This window comes from Tachypleus tridentatus, chromosome 1 (assembly GCF_004210375.1).
Source record: "Tachypleus tridentatus isolate NWPU-2018 chromosome 1, ASM421037v1, whole genome shotgun sequence".
NCBI lineage: Eukaryota > Metazoa > Arthropoda > Merostomata > Xiphosura > Limulidae > Tachypleus > Tachypleus tridentatus.
Genome location: NC_134825.1, coordinates 43,585,442 through 43,610,817, shown reverse-complemented (window position 1 = coordinate 43,610,817; position 25,376 = coordinate 43,585,442). Strand labels below are relative to the sequence as shown.

The following is a 25,376-nucleotide window of genomic DNA, read 5'->3' as shown; positions in this document are numbered from 1 at the left end:
TGTCGAGCAATAAAATAACCATGGTCATCAGAATAAGCACAATCGTTGCATGAGTACACATTTCTAAGGGTAAAACGAGACTTGGAACATCGTTGTCACAATGAACGATTAATCTTAGTATACCCACCTTTAAATACATAAGTTTTGCCATTCTTTGTCTTTGTCACAGCATCTATTGAAGAATCTTGACAGAGATCTGGAGCGTCACTGGTGTCGGGATGCGAAGAAGAAGTGTGATCCTCTTCACCATCAGGTTTTGCATCATCCTTTTTCTCGTCAGTGCGGGTGCCTATAGACCGCAAACATTACTTCCTCATATAGAAAGGAATATCGAATTGTGTTTCAGAATCTTATCTTTATCGTTAACACAGAATCGAAGCAATCCATATACTGAAATCAGTTAATTTGTAACTGATAGACTAACTATAAACGTTAAAACAATTTATAAATCGCAGTTCAGTGATGGGAAATTTCTAAGTGTAAATTTAAAGCAACACAAAGGAAAATACACTTTAAATTTCATTATATATATATATATTCATTTCAAAAATTGATTAACTCTCTCTTTTAGGTTATTTCAGTGAGGTGAGGTATTTGTGTATTTATTGTGTAACGGAAGTAAAACTTTGTCATAAAATGAGTGAAGTGAAAAAATATCAAGTATTCTTTACTATATTGTCCAAATTAGAATTCCCATTGATATATAGCTTGTAGCTTTTTATTTATATGTATACGTATGCAAACCAGACCTAGTATCAAAAACCAAATAACTAATTTGTATTTAAAATACATCTTACATGACTATTCCATAAGGCTGATTGGTTGGCAGTATATATTACTTGAAGTATATCATACAGAAATATTACAAAGTTAAATTCATATAAATATTGGAAATAGAATTAATGACACTGAATACTTTTGTGAATAAATCGTCTGAAAAATTATTAGCCGTGGCTCATAGAATGACTTCGATAATAAGTTTGTTTTATTTTTTTTACAAGTACAAACTTTAACTGATAGCTCCGTTATCTCTTGGTCTATGTGAAATTTAATAAAAATTTTGGACTCGGGAGGTAAAACCCTTTTGACTGATGTATTTCACCACGTTCAAGGTCTTATAGATTAATTTACCCTAATCCTGCCTAAAAAATTCAATTTGACAATAGGCTGGTAGAGATCCTGACGAGTAATAAACTAGAATCTGATATACGTGCACCCCACACCTGGTATTGATGACACACAAAAATATGGCTAATAAAAACAAGAATAAAGCCAAATAAATTAATTCAATCTAATTCTGCCTAAACATTTCAACTGTCATGTTTATTGAGAATTTTCTCTATTTTTTTTAGAATTATCAAACCGATTTTATTCAAGAGTATCGCATGATTACAAGCTCGAATAGAAAAAAAAAAAGAGTAGACACTGGGATTGGGCAAGAATACAAGAAATACTGCAACATGTTAAAGTTGCTCACGTTATTTGTTCTCAAGTCAATCAAAATGAAATATTTGAATCAAAGTCAGTGTACACGCTATACATCATTTACTTTTTCCAACGTAATATAATCAAGAACTTTTTAGATATCTTAATAGATCTCTATCTCAAAGAATCTATATACTCTTATTATTTTGTCATTTCTCCAAAACACGGTGCTTGTTGTTAAAATAGGTACCTCTATCGGTGAATGGTGTCACACTGAAGTTTTATTGTCTGCTGGTACATGTATTTACCTCTGGTTAATATGTTGCTTACCATAAAGTGCTTGAATTGCTAGCATATCATCCTCGTCCAACTTATAATTTGGGTCGTACCCTCGATAGAAGGGTGCCATCAGTGCCTGTTTAACATCTGAATGTGATAATCCTAAGGAATGACCAAATTCATGGGCAGCAACTTGAAATACATTTGTTCCTGAAAGGTAAATTTTCTCAGCATGATTTATCCTAGTTTGCTTAATCATACAAAAGCTCCAAACTGTCACTGCTAACTTTTAAACCTTACTTCAGAATCTTAATTTATAATCTCTTACACATTTTCTATGAAGACATTCATTCTTCACTGCTTCAGTTAGCAAAATGTTTGAAGCATAATCAAGAAATACAGTAAAAAAAATACTCGTTATACTTCTGATGTACTTTCGAGAAACAACTGAAAGTTACTTCCGTTGAAATAATTTACTGATATTCTTAAATTACCTAAGTGGATTTTGTAAGGTACTAAGACCTAGTAATTTCACCAAAAGGAGGGAATGTATGCTACGAATACATACCAAAGTAAGAGCCTGTGGACCACTTTTCTTCATCATCAAAATGTGCATCTCCACCATACTGGGGAAAAAAAGCATGAGCCAAGGTTTTCCCAGGACCATCAAAAGGATCACCATCACCGTGTTCACCTCTTTCAAACATTATATCAATATGGACCCGCCCGCTCTTTTTTGGTATGAATTTCAAGGATGTGGCATCACTCCAAATCTGTACAAAAATACAGAATGTTGTGTACAAATGTAACTGTTTCTACTTTTTATTGATACACGCATTTTAAAGCAATAAAGGAATTATAGATCTCTTGAATTGAAAGTAGTAATGGAGGAGAACAGACTATTATTCTACGAAAGTATCTTACGATGTTAATAACAGGAATAAACTGCAATTAGAATAATGCTCTCCAATTAGCGACGACATCTTTACTGTATTTACAATAATCTTTTCAATTAGTAATGAAATGTAATGATTAAAAACAGCTTTAGTAAATATTGAGAAGTATAATGACGAGGATGATATAGTATTAGCTTTGGAAATCGTCGTTAGTTCAACTAACACACTTACACATAACAAATGTTAAAACAAACATTTAACAAGCAAGTTTCTGTACATCTATGCAACTTAAATGATTTCGCGATTATAGATTTTTGAAATAAAAACTTTCATTAGAAATACATTTATTATTCAATAAATAATTTATTTAATGCAGATTCGAGAAAAGGGTCAAACTTTTCATGATCTTCAACACGTTTAAAGTTTGATTAACAAGATATTATTTCTTCGATCAGTTTTCTGTATTAATATCCTTAAAGAAGAGAAGACAGTCCTCCATCTAGATTCTAGAATATAAAGTTTTGGCGCTTATAACTTCGAATGATCTTACGTAGCAATAATAATTGTAACAGATAAAAAATAAACAGAAATATTTAGTTATAAGTTAAGTGGTAAGTTTATAAAGTCTCTGAACGAGATGATGTTTACCTTGAAAGCTTTTTCGATCTCCTTGTCCACTTTCAAATGGTCCTTAATTCGACTGGGATATTTACTGATGCGGTAGGTTAGATTGGAAACCCTCCATTTGCTGCCTAGAAAGTTCACAGGTTAAGTTATTGAATTTATATATGTATACTCAAAAGAATAACAACTTATAGATACTTGTCAGTCGAGAAACGGTAAACTATTTCAAGACATTAATAATTTGTAGTTAACGTTAATACAGTTACCTTGCTTATATACCTCTGACGTGACTTTAGTAAGTAAAATTTAAGTTAATCAGACCATTTTTTATTGTTTTAAACCTCGTGCGAAGAGGTATAATTGAAACGAATCTAATCGATTGCACCCGTTTTTTTGTACTTATGGAATTCAAGATCTCAAGGCCAGTGACTTTCGTTATAATATATCTGATTCAAAGATTTTTCTTGAAAAACAAACGGCGATTCTGAAAGGTCCATATGTGTCTTAGTATAAAGAATTTGAGTAGAAACATAAAGTAAAGGTGAGTGAGTTTGTCTATATTTGCATATGAATGAGTTTTACATCACCTGATAGTCTTATCGGTTTATAAACTAGTTGTTTTGAAAACGTTACTAATTATTTCCTAACATATTTATTTTACTGTTTACATTTTGTATAATGAAACATTGGTCAATTCTCCGCGATGACGGGAAAACCCACTTGTAGAGAAAATTATATATGTAAAAAAAAAACGTTGTTCGCTCCTCTACATAGTGCTTTCTCTATCTATACCAGCCGTTTTTACATACACTGGTCAGTTCTGTTGTATCCACTCGAGGTAAAGGTGGACTCCGTACAGATTTACTGTTACAGTTAAGTTGTCTTTTTGTGCAAATTTCCATCCCAGTATCCATAGTTGTGTATTTAATCCTGACAACGTTGGTATTATATTCACAAGTTAAGAGGCATAACGTTATGACCAAGTGTGTTCTATAATTTACTCAAACCAGCAAATGGTTACATTATGCGTATTATTCATGAAACAAGCGTAGTTGAAATAAGTACAACCATTCCTAATGCATACAAACAGTGTAGGTCCGGATGGTTTTACACGCTTTGTTCACGACTATCCGTAGCTTGATTGACTTTATATTATAATAATATATCTATATAAATGTAATAGTACTGTCTGTTGTTTGTTCTATGTCTGTGTAACTACTTCACAGAGTGTTGATGTATGTTTACCAACATTGTCATGGAGGTTCATTAGATCCATGCGGGTTACATACAAATTTTCAGTTTTGATTTTTTATTGGCGTTTTTTACCACTACTTTACCACAAAATTTGGTATGGATGTTTATTGTGTACATGGAGAAGCACATGCAAACTAGCAACTTCACATTTTGTGTCTTGCAGTTTTTATGGGCGTTTTTGCATATATATCTTTACAATTACATATAAGGGAAGCAACTTTTTATGTTTTAAAATAACCTTTTATTTATCATGAATTTACATGACTTCCCTTCAAGGAACGGGTACTCAGTTAATATAAACTCTGGATTAATATGCTAACTATAAATGTTTGTTACACTCCATAAAATGTGGGTAAATATTTTAAATAATCTATGTGATATAGGTAGTAACAGAACTGATTGAATATGGTCTTTTTGTCCTTCAGTTCTGTTTCGTTGTTGATGATAAATAGTGAAATGGCCACAAGATACGTAGGTGTTTAAAAATACTATATTAAAACTAACTTAAATCAGTTATGTGGAAAACAGCAATTTTGAGCATAAGTATAGATAATATAGACTACTAAAATATTGCAGACTACTAGTACAGCTATATAAATATTGTGTGAAAACAGATCTCATCTGCTAACTGCTGAAACAAAACGAAATTTGACAGCATTTTAAATATAGGGTTATAGACTAATAATAAAGATCAGCTACATAGACAGAAAAACTAATGAGAAAGTATTGTAACATATAGCGAAGAAAAGGAAACGGAGGATGCGCTATCTTTTTGGTTATATAATTAGATTGGGTATCATTTTAGTTAGTAAAATCGAAGGAACAAAGGGGGACAGAGAACCACTTAGCTACACAGCGATAAAAACTCGATTGGAGATGACAAGCTTGAATTAGAAAAGTTAGTTTCGGCACAGGAATTGAGAACAATGGAGAACCACAGTTTTCGACCTTCAGAATTTGGAAGAACAATATGATTCGTTGATACATCATATAGAGTATTATCCTTCTAAACATTTCCAACTTTATCTTATAGAAATAACAGTCATAGTTCTCGACAGACTAAAAACCTGAAATATGAAGGAGTAAGACTGAACTAACGAAACTAAAATGAGGCTTTACTTACCTTGTCAACAGATAGCCTGATGTGACTTTGCTATAAGACACACATACTGACCTTGTAAGGCGTATCGTTTCCTTCTGGCCGAGTTGCTGTGACCAACTTTATCTTTCACCCCACAACGCGGCATTTCTATCATTGTTATCGTCTCATTATCCAACTCTCCTAGTATTAAGAGAAACACAAAAAAAGTAAATTACTTAGAAAAATAAACGATCTCTACCTTTAATCGTTATTGTCAAAAGCATAAGTTGCTAAACCGCAAGGTACGTTTTCAAAATATCAAAACCTAGTTCCAAAGACATTAGGAACTTTCTACTGTGTACCCATTGTCTACGGTACAATAATTGAAGCTTATATCAAAATACACTACCAACTACCACATCTTCTTTGGTGAACTTTTTGTATCAAGAATGTTTATGGTAGTGCTGTTTAATATTCTTCCTTACGCTTCTCTAAATTGAAGTCTGAGTTCAGATGTTTTATGTCAAAGCTACGACATCGGAAGTGATGTTTTTGTTTTTATTTGGTACGTTCGTTGATTATGAGTGTTTATCAGTTTTCCCACCTTTATAAAATTTTGTTTCTAAAATAAGTAGCTGTATAAGAAGTGATGAGGCTCTTGGACTTACGTGCTGTACCCTTTTTCAAGAAGTGCTTTCTATTTTTTGTTACCGTAAGTACATAATGAACCTCGGTTCAAAAATATTAGAAGTCATGTATTATAATAGACACAAATACCGGTAAATCAGTGAAGCCAAGATTTTACAGAAGGGATGGAAGAATACAAATGAATGGATATGAGAAAGGCACCTAAGGATCTGCTTGTTTGTTCTAAATTACGCTCACTCTCCTATTTAGCACCGTAAGACTAGAGGGAGGGCAGCTAGTAATCACTACCCACTGCCAACTCTTGCGCTACTTTACTGACGAATAGTACAATTGACCGTCACTTTACAACGCCCCCGCGACTTAAAGGGTAAACATGTTTAGTGTGACGAGAATTCGAACCCACGATCCTCAGACTTGTGAGTCGTGTGCTCTGATCACCTAGCTATTTCGGGTCTGGCACCTAAGGAGGAGAGTCTAAGGGAAAGACTGCCCCTTCTGAAAAACTGAATAGTTTTCACTTTGAAATCTTTCTAAGGCCAATTCCATACACTTTCAATTGATGTTTGATGGTAACTTCTACTTGAATGTTAGCAATAAGATATCTGAATGACCACTACGTTCTGCTAAGTGGGAGAACAACCTTTCCTTTATTTTTTGAACTGACAGATAAGATCATGATCTTGAAATTGACTCTACCCCACCATGAGTCAACTTTCATGAAGCTCTCTTCATTGATGGGCTATAGAGAAGGATGGAAGGTTTGTCAGTCATACTGATTGAAATAACTTATTTCAATTGAGAAAGTTTGATGCACTGGAACACAGTGAAATTTCCTGGAGAGCCGGTGATTCTTCGAAAAATAATACAAAAACTATATAAATCTGGTTCCCATTTTACATTAACATCATAAAGTGTGGCACATGTGTAGCAGGAATGAGCAATAAACGAACTACAGGACATTTAGAATTATTTTCGTCTGAATTAGTTTCTGTTCGTGTAATTGTACAGTCATATAAGTCTGTACTTTACCAAGACAACAAACGTTGTATGTGTGTGTGTTTAGGGGTAACAGGTAGTAATATATACTACGGTAAGTCTACTGTTACAAGAATATGACTTTTGTAGGTTATTCCACAAAGGTTTTCTATTTACTTAGCTTCTATTGTATGGAGGAGCAATGGGGCAAAAATGAGCTCTGTCTTTTAAAATGAGTTTTAAACCATCATTTTTCAACATTTTGTACATTACAGTATGCTGACGACAATCAGGTATCATCTCTCAGCAAAGAGGGGCTTTAAGACATCCTTAACGCTTTTGACTTTGCCTACCAAAGAATGAGACTCTCTATCAGCTTGACCAAGACCCAGATTCTCCATCAACCAGCACCTGCGACGGTCAACCCTGTATCTCCTGCTGTCAAGCTACAAGACTAGCTCCTATAAAACGTCAGAAGTTTTTGCTATCTGAGAAGCCATCTCTCATCCTCTTCAGACATCGACTGCGAAATCTAGTATCATCTGAAATGTGCAGAAGCTGCTTTTGGACGTCTCCGAACACAAGTTTTCTAGGATCGAGACATTAGGACAGTCATCAAGGTGCTCGTATACAAGGCAGTTATTATACCCACCCTCCTGTACGGATCTAAAACATGGGTCACATATCGTCGACACCTGAACCAGCTGGAACGCTTTCACCAAAGGCGCCTCCGGAGTATTTTGAAGATCACATGGAAGGAATACAAAACCAATCTCAGCGTCCTCCAAGAAGTCAAGATCAGCAGCATTGAAGCCACTATAATCAAGAGCCGCCTCCGATAGACAGGCCAAATGCTCCAAATGGATGACAGCCGACTCCCAAAACAATTCCTGTATGGTCAACTGAAAAATGGGAAACGAATGGGAGGAGAACAGAAGAAGCAGTTCATGGCCTGAAGACAACACTCAAGAGTTGCAACATCGATGTTAACAATTGGGAAAATCGCTCACGACCGAACTACCTGGAGATCCCTTATCCATCAGGGAACATAATTCTTTGAGTCATCAAGAAGACAACATTTTGAAGAGAAGCGAGAGAAGAGAAAACAACGCTAGCTACTACTGAAACCTCTCCTTCCTTCTGAACTGATCTGCCCTTTCTGCCAGAAGACCTGTACAGCAAGGATTGGCTTTATTAGCCATCTCCGAACCCATGCATGAACTTGGAGGACCATCATTCTCGACCTCGAGGGTTCGCCACTACATTATAGATGGTTCAAACCCCATTCCATACAGGAATATGAACATAAATGATTCCAGAGAACAATAAATAATCCTTCCATCACGTGTGTCTCTTCGTTTTCCTTTACTGAAGTTTAATTTTTATACTTTTTAATTCAATTTTTGTTGTATTGAAAAAGGGGGTCTGAATACCTTTGAATCTCCTCGAACCTACTACTACAATAGCTACCGTAAGCCACCAGTCTCTCCTTATCAAAGTAATTATGCACTACCAAATATCCCAATAATACTATTTGCGTCCACTAATCAACGCTCACACCACTATTACTTCTATACTTCACTGTTTGTTGATTAAATTGTTATATGCAGCAAAACACTAATATGTGGCATCATTCTCTATTTCATAGCATTGATATACACCTGAAACATTATTTGCTATTTCACTATGTCATTAGATACTGCTTAGCACTGTTAACTATTAAACATCGTTCTCTAGTCACAAATATTATTATACATCCCACAATGTTATGATCTACCATACATCATTCTTTAAATCACAACACGATACACGATAATATTATTTACCGTATAGCCTTATTTTCTACATTAACAGCGTCAATATACAACACTACTACTTATCTTACAACATAAAATATGATATACTCACCTTATAACACAGATTAAATTACAACAGTATTGCTTACTTAACATGTTCATTCTCTCTTCCAATAATTAAATGCTATAACATACTATTAGTTGCTTCAAATATCTATTAGATACGGTTCCCCACTATCACTTACTTACTAAAAAGAATAGACACTGCACCATACCATCTATTGTGTACTTTACTGCACCAATAGACACTGCACCATACCATGTATTGTGTACTTTACTGCACCAATAGACACTGCACCATACCATCTATTGTGTACTTTTACTGCACCAATACACTGCACCATACCATCTATTGTGTGCTTTGCATCAATAGACTGCACCAATTGTGTACTTTTACTGCATCAATGGACACTGCGCCATACCACACTGCACAATAGACGCTGCCATACCATCTATTGTGTACTTTACTGTGCACCATTCTACTGCACCAATAGACACTGCACCATACCATGTATTGTGTACTTTACTGCATCAATAGACACTGCACCATACCATCTATTGTGTACTTTACTGCATCAATAGACACTGCACCATACCATCTATTGTGTACTTTACTGCACCAATAGACACTGCACCATACCATCTATTGTGTACTTTACTGCATCAATAGACACTGCACCATGCCATCTATTGTGTACTTTTACTGCATCAATGGACGCTGCACCATACCATCTATTGTGTACTTTACTGCACCAATAGACACTGCACCATACCATGTATTGTGTGCTTTACTGCACCAATAGACACTGCACCATACCATGTATTGTGTACTTTACTGCATCAATAGACACTACACCACATCATTTCTTTCTTCACAGTATCATGAAATACTGTAACTCGCTACTATTTACTTCATAACACGATTTAACACCACACAGAGTTATTAACTATATTACAGAATTATTTTCTATTTCTTAACACCAATAGGCACAACACAATATTGATTAATTCACAGCCCGATTAGACACTTTACACACCATGCAACATCATTTTATTATTCATAAAATCAGTATACATCATATAACACTGTTAACACAACATAAATATACATTATAACCTTACAATACTTCTACTTTAAACCATAAACTCATTATCCACTTCATAACAAGAAAGAAACAAACAGCATACACCTTACAACAACACTACAACCATAATCATTTCCTACTTCAAAAGAGAAATATATATTATATACCTCACAGCACTATTTGCTGTAATATGGCCTCATCTTCTACTTCACAACTAAATATAAAGTATACATTATAGTGTTCCCCTCTATTTTACAACACCATTAGGTATTGGAGTCACACATTAATTTGCTATACCTTGCCAGACAGACATACCAGTCACGTGATTCATGACATTTGTTACTGTGTATTGTATTAATTTGTAATACGTTATAACTGTAATCAACCAGAACACTAGTTTATCATAAAGCCGATTTAATATTTTTGATGCGCGCACTTTACTGATTTTCCACAATGCAAGTGGTTCCACCTGTCGACATACTAGTGCAAGTAAATATGTTCATTTGTTCTATTCCAAACACCAGTAATTTTCAAACATTTTTCAACTGAAGACCAGTTACTTCCAGTCCTAAAATTTAATGGTCCGATTCGTACAATACTATTTTTAACCCTATAAAGTATTTTAATATTACATCGCAAAACAGAACACTTCAGTAGCTGTATCTTAACACACACGTTTCTTTCTTCTTTTTTTTATTTAAACTGTCTTGTCTGAAATCTCCCTGTAGACCAGTCGGTCAAATCGGCGGTCTGGAACCAATGGTCTACAATACCCCCATTTAAGTATGAAGATATCATATTAGGAAATACGCTCCAAGACAAATGGTTGCGCACTTTACGTAAATTATAGAAACTGATCACAGTACTAGTAATAGAAATAAAAAAAATCAATACGTCAGATAGCATTTTTTTTAAATACACTAGTTGAGAGATTTTAAAACTAGTTACTCTCCAACATTATAGATCAAGGACGGATCGAGTTTGTCTCATCCTCCGTCACTCTTACGGATGTACAGTTGTTTAAAGGAAAGTTTACACTGTTGTAGTTAGAAAGGTAAGTAATTGTCACGGAAACTGGTTTATCTTTAACATCTTGCACCCGGAGCTGTGTGACGAGGAAAGGTAAACGTATAAAAATTACATATTTTAAAGTTATTAAAAAAAGACACCACGATGTAACGAATAAAAATCACCAGATGTTAAAATTATGCAAAAGAAAAACTGTTATGGATATATACAAACAGAACAAAAAATTGTAAGGGTAGGTATGACAGTCATAGAAACTGACTATATACTTATTACCAGTAACTGCACTAATAGACCACGATTTCATACAAAAATTTTGAATAAAATGTTTGGAAAGATCAAAGGTAAAATGGTACTATATCAGAATGGTACAACAGTATAGTGTAAGTTATATGGAAACACTTTTAAAGGCCCGGCATGGCCAAGGTATTAAGGCGTGCGACTTGTATTCTGAGGGTCAGATTACGAGTCTAACGCCTTAACCCGCCAGGCCTCAAAAATCACTGAAATGTAAATAAACTGTAACTGTGACAGTAATAATATTTAATGTGATTTTAAACTATAGATATATAGTGGGAAAACGCAGCAGCTATAAAAAGTTACATGAAAAACAATATTTCATTCATATGCAAAAACGGCATATGAACCTGACGATGACCGAAGAAGGTCGAAACGTTGTTCGCTCTTCTATGTAAAATATTTTCTCAACCCAAACGAGCCGTTTTTGCATATAAATTTCTCAACAAGTGGGTTTCTCGACATCACTGAATATTTCATTCATCTACTTTGAAACAAAGTATGTAATAACCGGGTTTATTTACAAAAAGCAAACAAACAAAAACGATCGTCTTGAGAGCTGTTACTGATTGATCACTTCCTTTACGATTAGGTAACAACAGATGTATAATATGTCAATAAAAAAAATCGGGCTATATGAAATCATTGTTATACGCAATGTTAAATTTGTAAAGTATGTTGTTATGAAAATTAATATTTTTGTCAACGGTGTGGACTGAATTATCAGTATTTTATATCTGAGAAAACTGTAAAAATAAATATGCTTTTAATGTTAAACGGTTTCTATCAAATGTTAAAAATAAGTTAATTTCTAATTAGTGTTTATAAATCATAACTTCCCCGGTAAGCCAGAGGACTTACAACTTTATAGGTCTGGAATTCGATCCCTCGAGGTAGACAAGACAATAATAAATCATAAAGAGGAAAAATGTATAATAAAACAAGTCGTAATGTACACAAGGATATTTCGTTCCTTCTTTTGGCCTGTTTCCAGAATCAGAACTTAAATTAAGCCTAACGGTTCTTAGCTTTGAAACTAAGTCACTGTTTGATATAATTATTTATATTGTCTTTTTGCTCAAAAAACTCAAGTTATATTTTTTCTGGAAACATCATTCCACCTTTTGTTACAAACGTCTTTGATAAAGAGATAAAAGTAAACACGACACAAAGCTTTACGTACTATGATGGCGCATGCGCTTAGAGTCTTACATAATTTGCCAGTTGAATAGTAGTGTCGTAAATCGACGTCTAAGGATAAAAGGTATAGGAAAAGAATGACGTTTACCTCGGCCTTGAACGTGGCGAAGCTTTTCACAGAATTCTAAAACGTTTTGTACTTGTAGAAAAAAACAAAACAAATTAAATTTCTATCTGTGTTTGGTCAAGAGTAAGACCACGAGCTTTTATGCACCCAGTTGAGACAACAAAGTGGCTGAACGTTCACATACAAGTATAAATAGTTTATTTTACACTTAGTACATGCATTGACTGACGAATTCAACGGAACTAACCCAGAGAGTAATTTAACATTATTTTACTGAATGATACCACATATAAGGTAATGCTATTAAAAATTACTTGTTTTTCTCATATTTATCGCCCGTTCGTCACTGTTGTTACTTATATATATGGAACAAACTCTGAAACATTTTACAGCTCAGTGTTATTTGCAACTACATAATAAACGCTCGCTAGAAATATCACAGAGGAAAAATGAGAAATTAAACACCCCTCTTTGATTTACAACAATAACACTTCACCTATGTTATCCTATATCAGTAACACTTACCTGTTTCATTTAAACCTGCGAACCTCTGAAAGTCTTTGATGGCAATCTTCAGAGAATCATAATCGATCAAGGAAGAAGACTTAGAACTGGTTTCGTTCATATACCCATAGTGTTTTAGGTACATCTGTCGAAGAAATAATAAAAACCTTTAGTTTAAAAATCTGTTTGTTTGTTTTGAATTTCGCACAAAGCTACTCGAGGGCTGTCTGTGCTAGCCGTCCCTAATTTAGCAGTGTAAGACTAGAGGGAAGGTAGCTAGTCATCACCACCCACCGCCAACTCTTGGGCTACTCTTTTACCAACAAATAGTGGGATTGACCGTCATATTATAACACCCCCACGGCCGGGAGGGCGAGCATGTTTGGCGCGACGGGGATGCGAACCCAAGACCCTCATATTACGAGTCGCACGCCTTAACACGCTTGGCCATGCCGGGTCTCTTAAAATCTCTCTATACACATTGTAAAGATTAGACCCAGTACACTGTATATTCGGTATACAAAGTCTATAATGACAATATTATGATATATTAGTATATATATGTTATACTCATGGTTATTATTTCCAATACACTAAGCTGACTTTGGTAACATTAGACAACTTTCACGTGTGGTGTTTTAGTGTTATTTTGTTAAAGACATCATAAATCTTGTTACATAGTTGTAATGGCGTTGGAAAGTTTGTGAAAGAATGGCAATGCTGAACAGATTAGCACATTGTTAACTTTAATGTGTTCGTTTATCTTTCTGTTTAGTATGTTTGTACTAACTCACTATTCAACAACTCTACAAAATGATGCTAAAATCTGTGCAACAATAGAATAACTGTGAACTTTCTGTTGCTGCATCAATGTTTATGATTAAAGAAGGAAAATATCGAAGGTAATGTATATTACGCTACTACATATGTCATTCGAGGAAATTATCATAGGTAATATATGTTACGGAACATTTTTATATCACTCGAAGAAATTATCGAACTTAATATGAGTTACGTAGCTGTTTATGTCATTCGAGTAAATTATCGAAGATAATGTTTTACATAGCTATTTATGATGTTCGAGAAATTACCAAAGGTAATATGCTTTACATAACTATTTATTTCATTGATTTATCCTGTTGTTCACACTGTACTTGATTGTGTGAGTTGTACTAATTTTACCTTACTCATAAAACCAAATGTGACATCTTCGTCACGTGTATGTAAACGACTTCTGTGTGTTTATGCTAAATAAACAGATATGTCAGGATGAAGTAACGTCTACGGTGGCTTAAATGGCACAGATAGTCACAGTATCTATTCCGTTAACCAATCATATTAATACATGAGTGTCCCTTTTCTATGTTTGAAAATTTCAGCAGTGTGATAATTTTATAAGGATGTGATAATTTGAATATAGATGAACCTCGCTCAATTAGAACTGAAACAATTAGCCGCTAGAAGTATACAATTATGTTTTAATTTCACATCTTACAGATTTATTATAATTTACTGTATCTTATGAATTACGGAAAAACGTTTCGCAAATATGAAAACATATGGCGTTAATAAAATGAAGCATGTCTAATGTTATGGGATTTTTAGAATGTAACGGTAACGAAATATAGCAGGGAGAAGAAACGCGTATTCTCTTCCTCAAAAAAAAAAATGTTCATTTTGTGTTTAGCAAACATATAACTTCTAAAAATATATATGCTTTGAGAAATGAAAAGTGAAAAACCTGAAGGTTACATTAGAAGAGATAATAACAACACAGAACGTGCCAAATGTTTTAGTAGATATTGGATAGAAATACACAAATACTTAAACAAGTCGTGGCTCTTTTCAAAAATAACATCAATTTATTATTGTGTAGTCGTTTATATGCTTTGTTGTGTACTAAATGATTAACTACAAATCTAACCCTTACGTATATTTATAATCATTCGTTTAGCCGATATTAATGAAATACATTTATGAAACTTAACAGATATGATGCTTTGAAGTAGTTTTTCTATGTTTAGATCTATCTTCCGTCAGATTATTACTCAAACAAAAACAACATTCGATGTTCTAGAAAGGAACAATGGGGATTTCCCTAGAATATAAAATGGGAACTTCTTACCTGATTCTCTTCCTTGTTAAAAGGTTTAGGGGCATTCCCTATCTTCAAAATTATACTCCATTTGGTAAATAACATACATGCACAACTCAGAAAGGTGAAAAAAATTATGACTTTAAAATATTCTGTAATACAGTACGGAACTATTTAATTAAAACACCCTATATACATTTGATGGCTTCAAAAATTGTATGAATCCTGATAAACCTTTGTTAAAACAGCAAAATTCCCTTGGCTAAGTATATTATAAGATTTATGATAAACCCCTTTCTTTTCCTTTAAATTTTGTTTGTTGTTAAGCACCAAACTACGAGTATGGAGATTTGGCTTGTAACAGTATGAGCTTGTAACAGCCAGGGGCTACGTTTAGATACATTTTTGGCTTTATTACGTTCAATGTCAAGTTTGGTTTGTTTGTTTTTTAATTTCGCGCTAAGCTACATTAGCTAGACGTCGCTAATTTAGCAGTGTAAGAATAGAGGGAAGACAGCTAGTCATCACCACCCACCGTCAACTCTTTTATCAACGAATAGTGGGATTGACCGTCACATTATTACGCTCCCACGGCTGAAAGTGCGAGCATGTTTGGTGCAACCTGGATTCGAACCCGCCACTTTCGGTTTACGAGTCGAGCGCCTTGACCACCTAGTCATCTCGGGCCGTCAAGTTTGGATTAAAATACATTCAAAATAATTCTGGGTTATTTTAAAACATTTTTGTTACTCTGGTTAATCATTTAAAATATGTTTACATATATTTATCTTTACGTTTTGCACAGACTTATATATATATATAAAGAGTTTGTTTTGAATTTGTATACCTATACAAGGGCTATCTGCGCAAGCCGCACCTAATTTAGCAGTGTAAGACTAGAGAGAAGACATCAAATGTTCACCACCCACCACCAACTCTTGAGCTACTCTTTTACCAACGAATATTGAGATTGACCGTAGCATAATGATGCCCTCACGTCTGAAAAGGCGAGCATGTTTGGTGCGATTGGGATTCGAACTCGCGACCCTAAGATTACGAATCGAGCGCCCAAACCACCTGGTCCTATAGGGCCTTATGTGGAGAGAGACAACTTATTAAAAATCATAATACTTATTGAAAGTGTATATGAATAATTAATTTTCATCCCCCAGGTTTAACTGAAGGAACAATCCCGTGACTAAAATGTTCAAGTTCATAGTTACAGAAGGTCAGCTGGTGAGTTTTGTAGTGTTAGCTTGTACATGTATGTATCAAGTTCACCAAGGTAGAAATGCAACAGCCTCAATTCGCAACATTTATCTGTTTTACGGTCTGTGTTTTGCCTTGTGCAGTATTAAATTGTACAGAGTTGACTGTGGTGTGATAGATGCACTAGTAAATATGTCAGTATACCTCTCTATATATATACATGTGTGTACGTATTTAAATACATGACTACCATAGCTGAACAGGCAATAGAAATGCATGTAACCTGAAAGAGTTTAATTTAATCAGCGTGTTTGACCAAAACATTCACACAGGAACTACCTGAAACTCTGTATAATTGCGGAATGTTTATCACAGATAAAGGTGAACAAACGTGAAACTGCACATATAAGGCTTACTATAGTTTTCAACCTTTCGTAATTGGCTTCCAAGTAAATTTTTTTTTTTCATTTGTGTTTGTACAGTCACGTCACAACTTTCTGTTATTTAAGAACAGGATTTAATGGTAGAGTTTTATGATGTTAATGCATAAAAAATAAACAACTTTGTGCAAGCTTTTTTTCTGTTTTAGTAAACTTCAGATTTCCGTCTTTAGACAAGTTTCATTTCCGCTCTAAGCTCCATCTGTTATTACATTCAGACAAAGCTTCGTTGTTTTTACAATTTTCAACATTAATGCTTTTACACATCTGCTTGAACGCTTTCTGCTCGTATTTCTATTTTTATGTTTATAAATAATGTAACTGATTCCTATAATTGCTCATTAGTGTAGTCATTAAGTAGATTATATATACAAACTTAGAATAGTTAAAAAACATCGACTGAAAGAAATGCGTTTATACTGAGGCCTTGGTGGTCCTCAAACTTCGATCTACTTAAAAATCTCAACTTGTGATACTGAACATGCATAAACGATGAACAATTGGCCAAGGATAACTTGAAGTAACCTAGAACGCGTTGAATTTATTATAAACATAAGAACAAGTTTGCCCTATATCAATAACGTTCAGGTCTACATGCTAAATTCAGGTCATCGTTGTTCTAGTCTATAACTACGTCTGAAGAACACACTGACAAAACATTTTAATTTTAATTTCGTTTTAGTTGAGCTAATTACTGATGAAAACTTTCGCTTAAACCTATGCACGTGCTCGTCTCTTGTTCTTTGTAACTTTACAAGCTTTTAAACTGTATCATTGAAAACTAACATACATAGAGCCTATACTTAAACGTAACCATTATTTGTTTGTTTGTTATTTGGAATTTAGCACAAAGCTACTCGAGGGCTATCTGTGCTAGCCGTCCCTAATTTAGCAGTGTAAGACTAGAGGGAAGGCAGCTAGTCATCACCACCCACCGCCAACTCTTGGGCTACTCTTTTACCAACGAAAAGTGGGATTGACCGTCACATTATACGCCCCCACGGCTGGGAGGGCGAGCATGTTTGGTGCGACTCGGTCGCGAACCCGCGACCCTCAGATTACGAAGTACACGCCCTAACGCGCTAGGCCATGCCGGGCCCTAAACGTAACCAAAGATAATTTTTTTACTATTATCATAATGTTACATATATACTTCCAGGGCTGGAGGTCTCAGCTTCCAACTTTCTAAATATTATTTTCAATAGATTGTTTGTTTCTAGCTAAGCATAAAGCTACACGATGGGCTTCCTTGCTCTGCCCACAATGGGTATCAAAACCCGGTTACTAGCTATGTAAGTCCGCAGACATACCGCTGTGCCACAGCTTTTAAATAGAAAACTTAATATTTGTTTTAAATGATAAAAGCAAATAACTCGTAGACGTTGTTGTTATTTTTTTAATTACAGATTCATCTCAGTCTATAGTTATATAAACAAACATACAGTGGTTAGAATTTAGCCTCCTATAACTTCTTAGCACTAAAGTCACGAATTCTTGGCTAGTAATACCACCAAAAACTATACAGCACTTCCTTAAGCATTAGTGGCTGAAACAAAAATGTTAAGTAACACATTTTTAACCAAAGAGCTGGTTAATGCCACAATCAACATGCAGATATTCATACAATGCAGCTAGAATTTTGCTTCAGTTGCAAAAATCTTTCCTAAATCCACGTAAATGTTTTTTTTTTACCCAATTGGAAAAAAAATTGGTGACAATATTTACCCCTTATCTTGTATTGAAAACTAAAGCTATGCATACTAAGATATACGTTTGTATACATGCGCATTCCCCTAGTGTTTCGTTTGCACACATATAGATAGAAAATAAAACCGTTCTCTGAAGGGTTATTAGACTATTTTACGTAAAGGTTCTCGACGAAAATGATAACCAACTGTTGAAACCGATACTACTTGTAATTGAATGATTGATTATGATACAATGAAAACAAACCTGAGTCTACACTGCAATAGAAGGAGAACCGTTGTAATTTACTAACCTCGAAAAAAGGAACGTTACAAAAATAAAAGCATAAAAAATATGCTTCAACAATACAACTTGAAGTAAAAATCCATCTCAGAACCGTTAGTATGGGTATTTTTATTTCAAGTGGGTTTCTCATCATCACGAATACAATTGGAATGATGTCGCATTCTCCGCACGTAAGCAGCAAGTTTCAGGACCCAGAAATCTCGAATCTGAAATTCAATGTTCTGCAGAAAACACATCATCTATTGTGTAGTTTTGCCCCAAAAAATGCAAAAAAAAAGTACTACCAACCACAAAATGGTAAAATAAAATAATAAAACATTTTATACACCTCAACTTTCAGGCAAGTTAGAGCCCTTAATTACAAGTATAAATAATAAGTTTTGATCAACAAGTCTGAAAGTTTAGTTTTAATAACAGCACTTACGCTTTATTAGCAATCCTATATTATGAAGTTTAAATGGAAAATAAAAGGTATCTTATTTTATAAAAACGTAGTAAGTAAAACAATGGCGTTACTATAACATTTTTTACAGAAACATCGTTTTTCTAACTATTTAAAAAATAAACTTGTCTTTTATGAAGTCGTACACAAAATATCATGTATTACGAAGTTCCAACTGCGCTTTGCTCAGTAGAAAGATATTGTATTCAACAAAACGTGTGATGTTGATTTGATAATTTATATTTGAAAGGAACTGCTTAAGATCAGTAGGGTGAAGGGATCCAAAGATAAATTTGCCCCAAAATGGTGTCTCTACTATTATAAATAAATAAAATTCTGTGCGGGATTCGGGGAGTAGCTGCTACTTCATATTTCTATAGTTTTGAATTTTTTTTTCTTTACGATCAAGCTTTCTCAGATGATAATAAATCTGTGTAATTGACTTCAACAAAGTTTTCTAGAGATAAAATGGTAAAAAAGTTATAAATAATACGTACCATTGCTTGTAGATCAGAATCCGATATTTGTGCGGGCATCGCATTCGAAACAATAACTGAAATCCCTACTACAGCAGAAAGAAAACCAAAACAAAAATTGGGTCCCATAATAGCTATTAACTTGCTGAGTTAAATTACGAAGTTTTAAAACTAAGCGAGCGCACTAGTCGCACGTGCTCAGGTAACTCTGCGATTGCCGTCTGCTCCTCGAGTCTCTGGCGCATTTAAGAGTCTGATTATTCGTGGTGAGTCAGGCAGTTCCCAGCTCAGCTGCCGTCATTCCCGTACTCGTACCATGTATAGAAGCCAAGGTCGAACACTTTCATTCATTAAAACTTTTGTTTAACTAATTAAATTTCCCGTTATTTGCTTTCACTATATGTTTCAGTCCAGAAGTACGAACCTGGTTTCCAAATACAGATCAAACACCGAATAGTAAGCACAGAGCAGAAATTAAAAACTAGACATCACTATACTGTATGTAGGTAATGAATATGATCAGAAAGTTAAATATCCCGTGATGACTAAATGTAGGAAGCCAATACCGAAGATAGTCCGGAAGTTGACATGCAATGATATACTTCTTGGAATTCCTGTACTACTGGGTAGTTTCTTTTTCTTTTTAAATATCTGAGGTATAATTTAACTAATGTTGATAGAGTATTTACTCACGTGCGAGTAATCCTTGGTTCGATTCTGCATTAATCTAAAAGCAAACTGATTGATAGTTAAGTTTATTGGTATCTACGACTAGAATATTATCACATTTCTAATTTTTACCATAAATTTTAAAGTACAAACAATTTCAAGAACAAAACCTTGAGAACGAGCATAAGAAATCTATGTAACATTGGTTTTAAATTCATTACGTTTATAACAGAAATGAAGTAATGTGACTTAGTACTTATTATTCGCTGGTTATTTATGCTTGGAACTTACGAAATACATATTTTTCTTACACGCAACATCGTTTTTTATGGTAAAAATGGGATAAATCGAACTTCATTAAATAAACAAAATGAACCGGAATGTTAGTGCACGGTGAATTTTGTGATACTTATGGTTTCTTCTTCTAAAGAGATGAAAAAGGATAGCTTTCAATAACGGCAAGTTGAGTTGTTTTTAGAGCCATATATGAGCCTGATATAGATGTATACGTGGTTAAAAACAACCATTAGATAACCCTCTATATATATTCGATTTCAATGCTTTATTTGGAGGTTAGCGAAAGACTTTTATAAGACTGAATAAGATATATAGCTACATTGAAAGCTAGCACAAAGAAACATTACTTTGACGTAATTTGACAAATAATAAACATAAAAATGAGTTTCTCACTAAATTAGTTTCGATTTCTAACACTCATTGAAGAATGACACAAACGTGCTTCAATAATTGCAGCAATAGAGAAACACACAAAACGATAACACTTATTAACTAAATCTGTAACACGGTTAAAGAAGTAGACAGAATGATATGCTATTATAAAGCATTATACATTTATTTATGCAGAAATATATGTATAAATATTGTACGTGCGTTAAACAGTTAATTACATCACTCAATAAATACTTAATTTTATAAAAACAATATCAAGTTTTCAATTTTCTTTTGTTTGTTACTATTTTTATTTCAATCTCATACTTTGGTAATGCACTACACCAAGTATCTAAATATACATACATAACTTTAATCTCAAAACGAAAGCACTTTTGTTATTTTACTTCTGCCAAATCTTTGTGACGGATTTAAAATTAAGTTAAATTTATTCTTATAAATGTACATAACTTATACTGTTAAATCTGTATTGTTAAAATTTCGTTTATTCACTAACATTCTAGAAGATTCTCGAATGTAAGAATCAAGAACATAATGTCTGTATATGAACACTAGCGTACCGCCAGTATTGTTATGCAGGCTGAACTTTCTAGAATCTATCCTCACGCCTACAAATATAACCAACGAGACGCGCCGAGATACACTGTATATTACTGGTTAGTTATAGTTGGTATACTGTAAACCTCGGAAGTTATAACTGTGATTAATACATATTCACCAGGAACGTTTAAAGACTTCGAACATTACAAACTCTTTATTTTCAATGGATTCACATCGGGCATTAATGTTTTTAATGAAAACATTGCACAACTTCGTCTGTGGGAAACTAGACGCAGAGCTAGCTAGTTCCCTGTTAAGTGAATGGTGCTATATTAACACATAATTAGTTTGCTTTTCGTGAACTCTCAATAAGATATCAAGTTCCAGACCAGGTAGAAGACTCAATATTGTTTGTAAGTTTGTGAAACTTTTGTATAAAATCATTATTTGTAATAACCGTTATTATAAGTTTTAATATTGTATTTCTATTAATTTACTGTTGCATGAATATATATATATACATTTTCCTTACTTAACTCGTCACACTGACTGTACATATGCATGCAAATAAACATGTGAAGAATACTTAAGGATTTACTGTTAGAAGCAACAAAATAATGCTGTCCTTAACAATATGTATGTCCATTTATATATATGTGTTTGATTTCTCAAACTTAAGAAATAAACATTGTTCTGAGTTGTTGTTTTTTAATTTTAGATAAGAATCCCGCAGGCTATTCTGAAGTACGAGATAGCATTATATTTCAAGTACCCAGCCCTGGTCGACTAAATCTATTGAGGTTAAACTTTGGGTGGGTTGCTTACGTGTACATTGAAGGGACTAATAATTATATTTGTTTCAAAATGTATGAAGATTAGCTTTTAAAAGATCTTCCTTACTGGTACAAAGCGAAGTTTTCCACTTTTTTGAATTACATGCTTTGACAAACATGCATAAAATAAATTACAAAGTCCTAACTTGGGTTTAGTTTTTTTTTTCTATAAAGCTGCACTGTTTGGGCGTACACAAGAACAGCAAGAACAAATAAAAAACACAGCTGATATTTTGATAGTAGAAAACATATGTCTTAAATAATTTGACCAATTTTTATTTTTTACAGAAAAGCCACCTCTGAACTACTGTACTGTATTCGCTGAGGGGAAGCTAACCTCGGACTTTTTAACATCGTAAGCTCTTCAACCCACTACTGCCCCACCCGGTGATATATTCCATCACTCGCAAAATTTCACAACAAGCGAACTTAATTGTATGTGCGGCCCGACATCGCCAGATGGTTAAGGCACTCGACTCGTGATCTGAGGTTCCCGGGTTCGAATCCTTCTCACACCAAACATGCTCGCCCTTTCAACCATGAGGGTGTTATAATGTAACGGTCAATCCCACTATTCGTGGGTAAAAGAGTACCCCAAGAGTTGGCAGTGGGTTGTGATGGCAATTCGCCTTCCTTCTAGTCTTACACTACAAAATTAGCAGATAGCCCTCGTAAAGCTTTGCGCGAAATTCAAAACAAACCAAAATTGTAGGGTATCTTTTTCTGCACTCGGATTAAATATATATATATTCCACACAACTTTATATTACTATTTTCTACTGATATAACATGTTTATAAATTGTACCTTATTTTAGTTTAGTCATTTTCTTAGTTGTTTTTCAAATATTTCTATCTTGTTTGGAACTTATTATAAATGCCGTTTTATTATCAGTTTTAAATATAGTTTAAGCTAAACAAACTTTATTTTGATAATATATTACTTTAAAATGTGAACCAACTCTAAAACAATCTACTTAAAAACCGGTGTTGGATTTCACATAGTGGACAGAACGCAGGTAGCCTTTTGTGTAGTTTTTCGTTGAAACAAAGAACAATATTCAGAATATATCGATAATTGCTTTCGACATGATATAAATCGTTGTAACTTTTACGTAGAAGTCGTTATTGTGATGGTATGGTTATTCAAAAAATATGTCATTTATTCATCGTGTTGAATTAAAAAATATTCTTTAGTGTTATTTTTTTCTAGCACAAGAATGACAACAAAAACCTTTGAAAAAGTCATGTAATTTGAGTTAATTAATCATCGGTTTTGTCATATGTCTACCAATAAAAGATTCTAAGATCGGCAGGACTAACCAGACTCATAAGTTATCAAACGAACTTGGTTCTATCTCTGAATTGTATTTCAACATTAGATTAATCCTTTCTGCCGAATAAGCTCAGATATAGTTATGGCAAAATATGTAAATACAGAAAAGACATATGTTATGCTCTTAAATTTTAAGTAAGATTTCATTCAGACTAATGTTTTTAGAACTTAGAGTAAAATTCCATTTAGATACAAACCAGAGAACTATTACAGGGAGTTGGATACGTAACATTAAAATAATTTCAGAGCTATCCTACGTCGCGACAATTCATATCGCCATGTCCAGCCATGCATTACCTGATAACCATGCACATGAAAAACAGCCCTGCGAAAGCCTTCGTTATAAGGTCGCCATGTACAAGTATACCACTTCTACCCACATGCTTTCCATAATCCACCTACTGCACCAGTTTCAACAGTCCAATCACACAGAAATCCATAAACACGGTATCAGTGACTAAGCCGCTGTATCTTTGTACAGAAATCTCTAGCTGCTTAAATTATACAACAATTGAAGAAAAGATATGAATGGAAGCTTTGTTTGAGTGAATCCATAACATGTTCACCTTGTTTAGAGTCAAAGATCCTTCCTGTTTTCAGATGTTATTAAATACAAGAAATATTCCCGTCTTGGAAGTAGTAAATTTCTGCCCTGAACATATTTTTATAATCTAGATGTTTTGCGTTCAAAAGGGCTAGTACATATCCTTCCAAAAAAAGAAAAAAGATCAGTGTTAGTGATATTAAACCTCCTCCAAAATTCCAAACAATTTACAAATTAGTTCTGATACATTCCGTTTCTTCGTGAATTGTTGATTTACTTATTTAAAATAATTTTAATGTAATGTATTTGACGTTGTGAAACTTCATGTGCTGGTGGAGTAATAACATAATCATGTTTTTGTGTTTCTGATGAGGTTCGGCCATCAGTCCGAAAACTGAGGTTTCATTTAAGTGTTAACAAAAGTGTACTTTTTTAAGTTATCCTCAGTAAAAACAACAGTTATATGGAATTTGATGAAGTCTACGAACAAAGTACTTATATATTACTAGCTGTAGTACGCATCTACTAAACGTGGGTTATGTAAATTCATAATTAATGAAATTAGGACATGAAGAGTTGTTTTCCTTATACGTAATTGTAAAAAACGCAAAAACGCCCACAAAAGCTGCAAAACACGAAATAAAACTGCAATTTTTCATGTGTCTCCGCATGGACTCAACAAACCTTCATTACAAATTTGGTGAAGATCCAACAACATGGGGTGATGTAGTGATTAAAAACGCGGAATCGCTCATAAAAACCACAAACTGGAAATTTGTATGCACTCTCGAATAGGTCTAACGAACCTCTATATTTATTTTAGTGAAGATCCATCCAAGTCCTACGAAGTAGTTGCGTGAATATGTAACAGACAGTAATATTATACTTATATACA

At 33.9% G+C, this 25,376-nt stretch overlaps 1 protein-coding gene across 1 annotated transcript in view; it reads right to left on the bottom strand.

Annotated features, from left to right (window-relative positions):
* The window catches only part of LOC143247171 (collagenase 3-like), a 30,078-nt gene extending 9,699 nt beyond the window's left edge, over window positions 1-20,379 (bottom strand). Inside the window, exons 1-7 of the mRNA XM_076494810.1 lie at window positions 19,893-20,379; window positions 13,239-13,362; window positions 5,653-5,760; window positions 3,249-3,352; window positions 2,273-2,477; window positions 1,756-1,914; window positions 128-289 (exon numbers count right to left, since the gene is read on the bottom strand). Coding sequence (XP_076350925.1) covers window positions 128-289; window positions 1,756-1,914; window positions 2,273-2,477; window positions 3,249-3,352; window positions 5,653-5,760; window positions 13,239-13,362; window positions 19,893-20,000 — 970 coding nt within the window. The 5' untranslated portion in view covers window positions 20,001-20,379. The remainder of the gene's footprint in view (window positions 1-127; window positions 290-1,755; window positions 1,915-2,272; window positions 2,478-3,248; window positions 3,353-5,652; window positions 5,761-13,238; window positions 13,363-19,892) is intronic.
* Window positions 20,380-25,376: the final 4,997 nt, after the last annotated feature.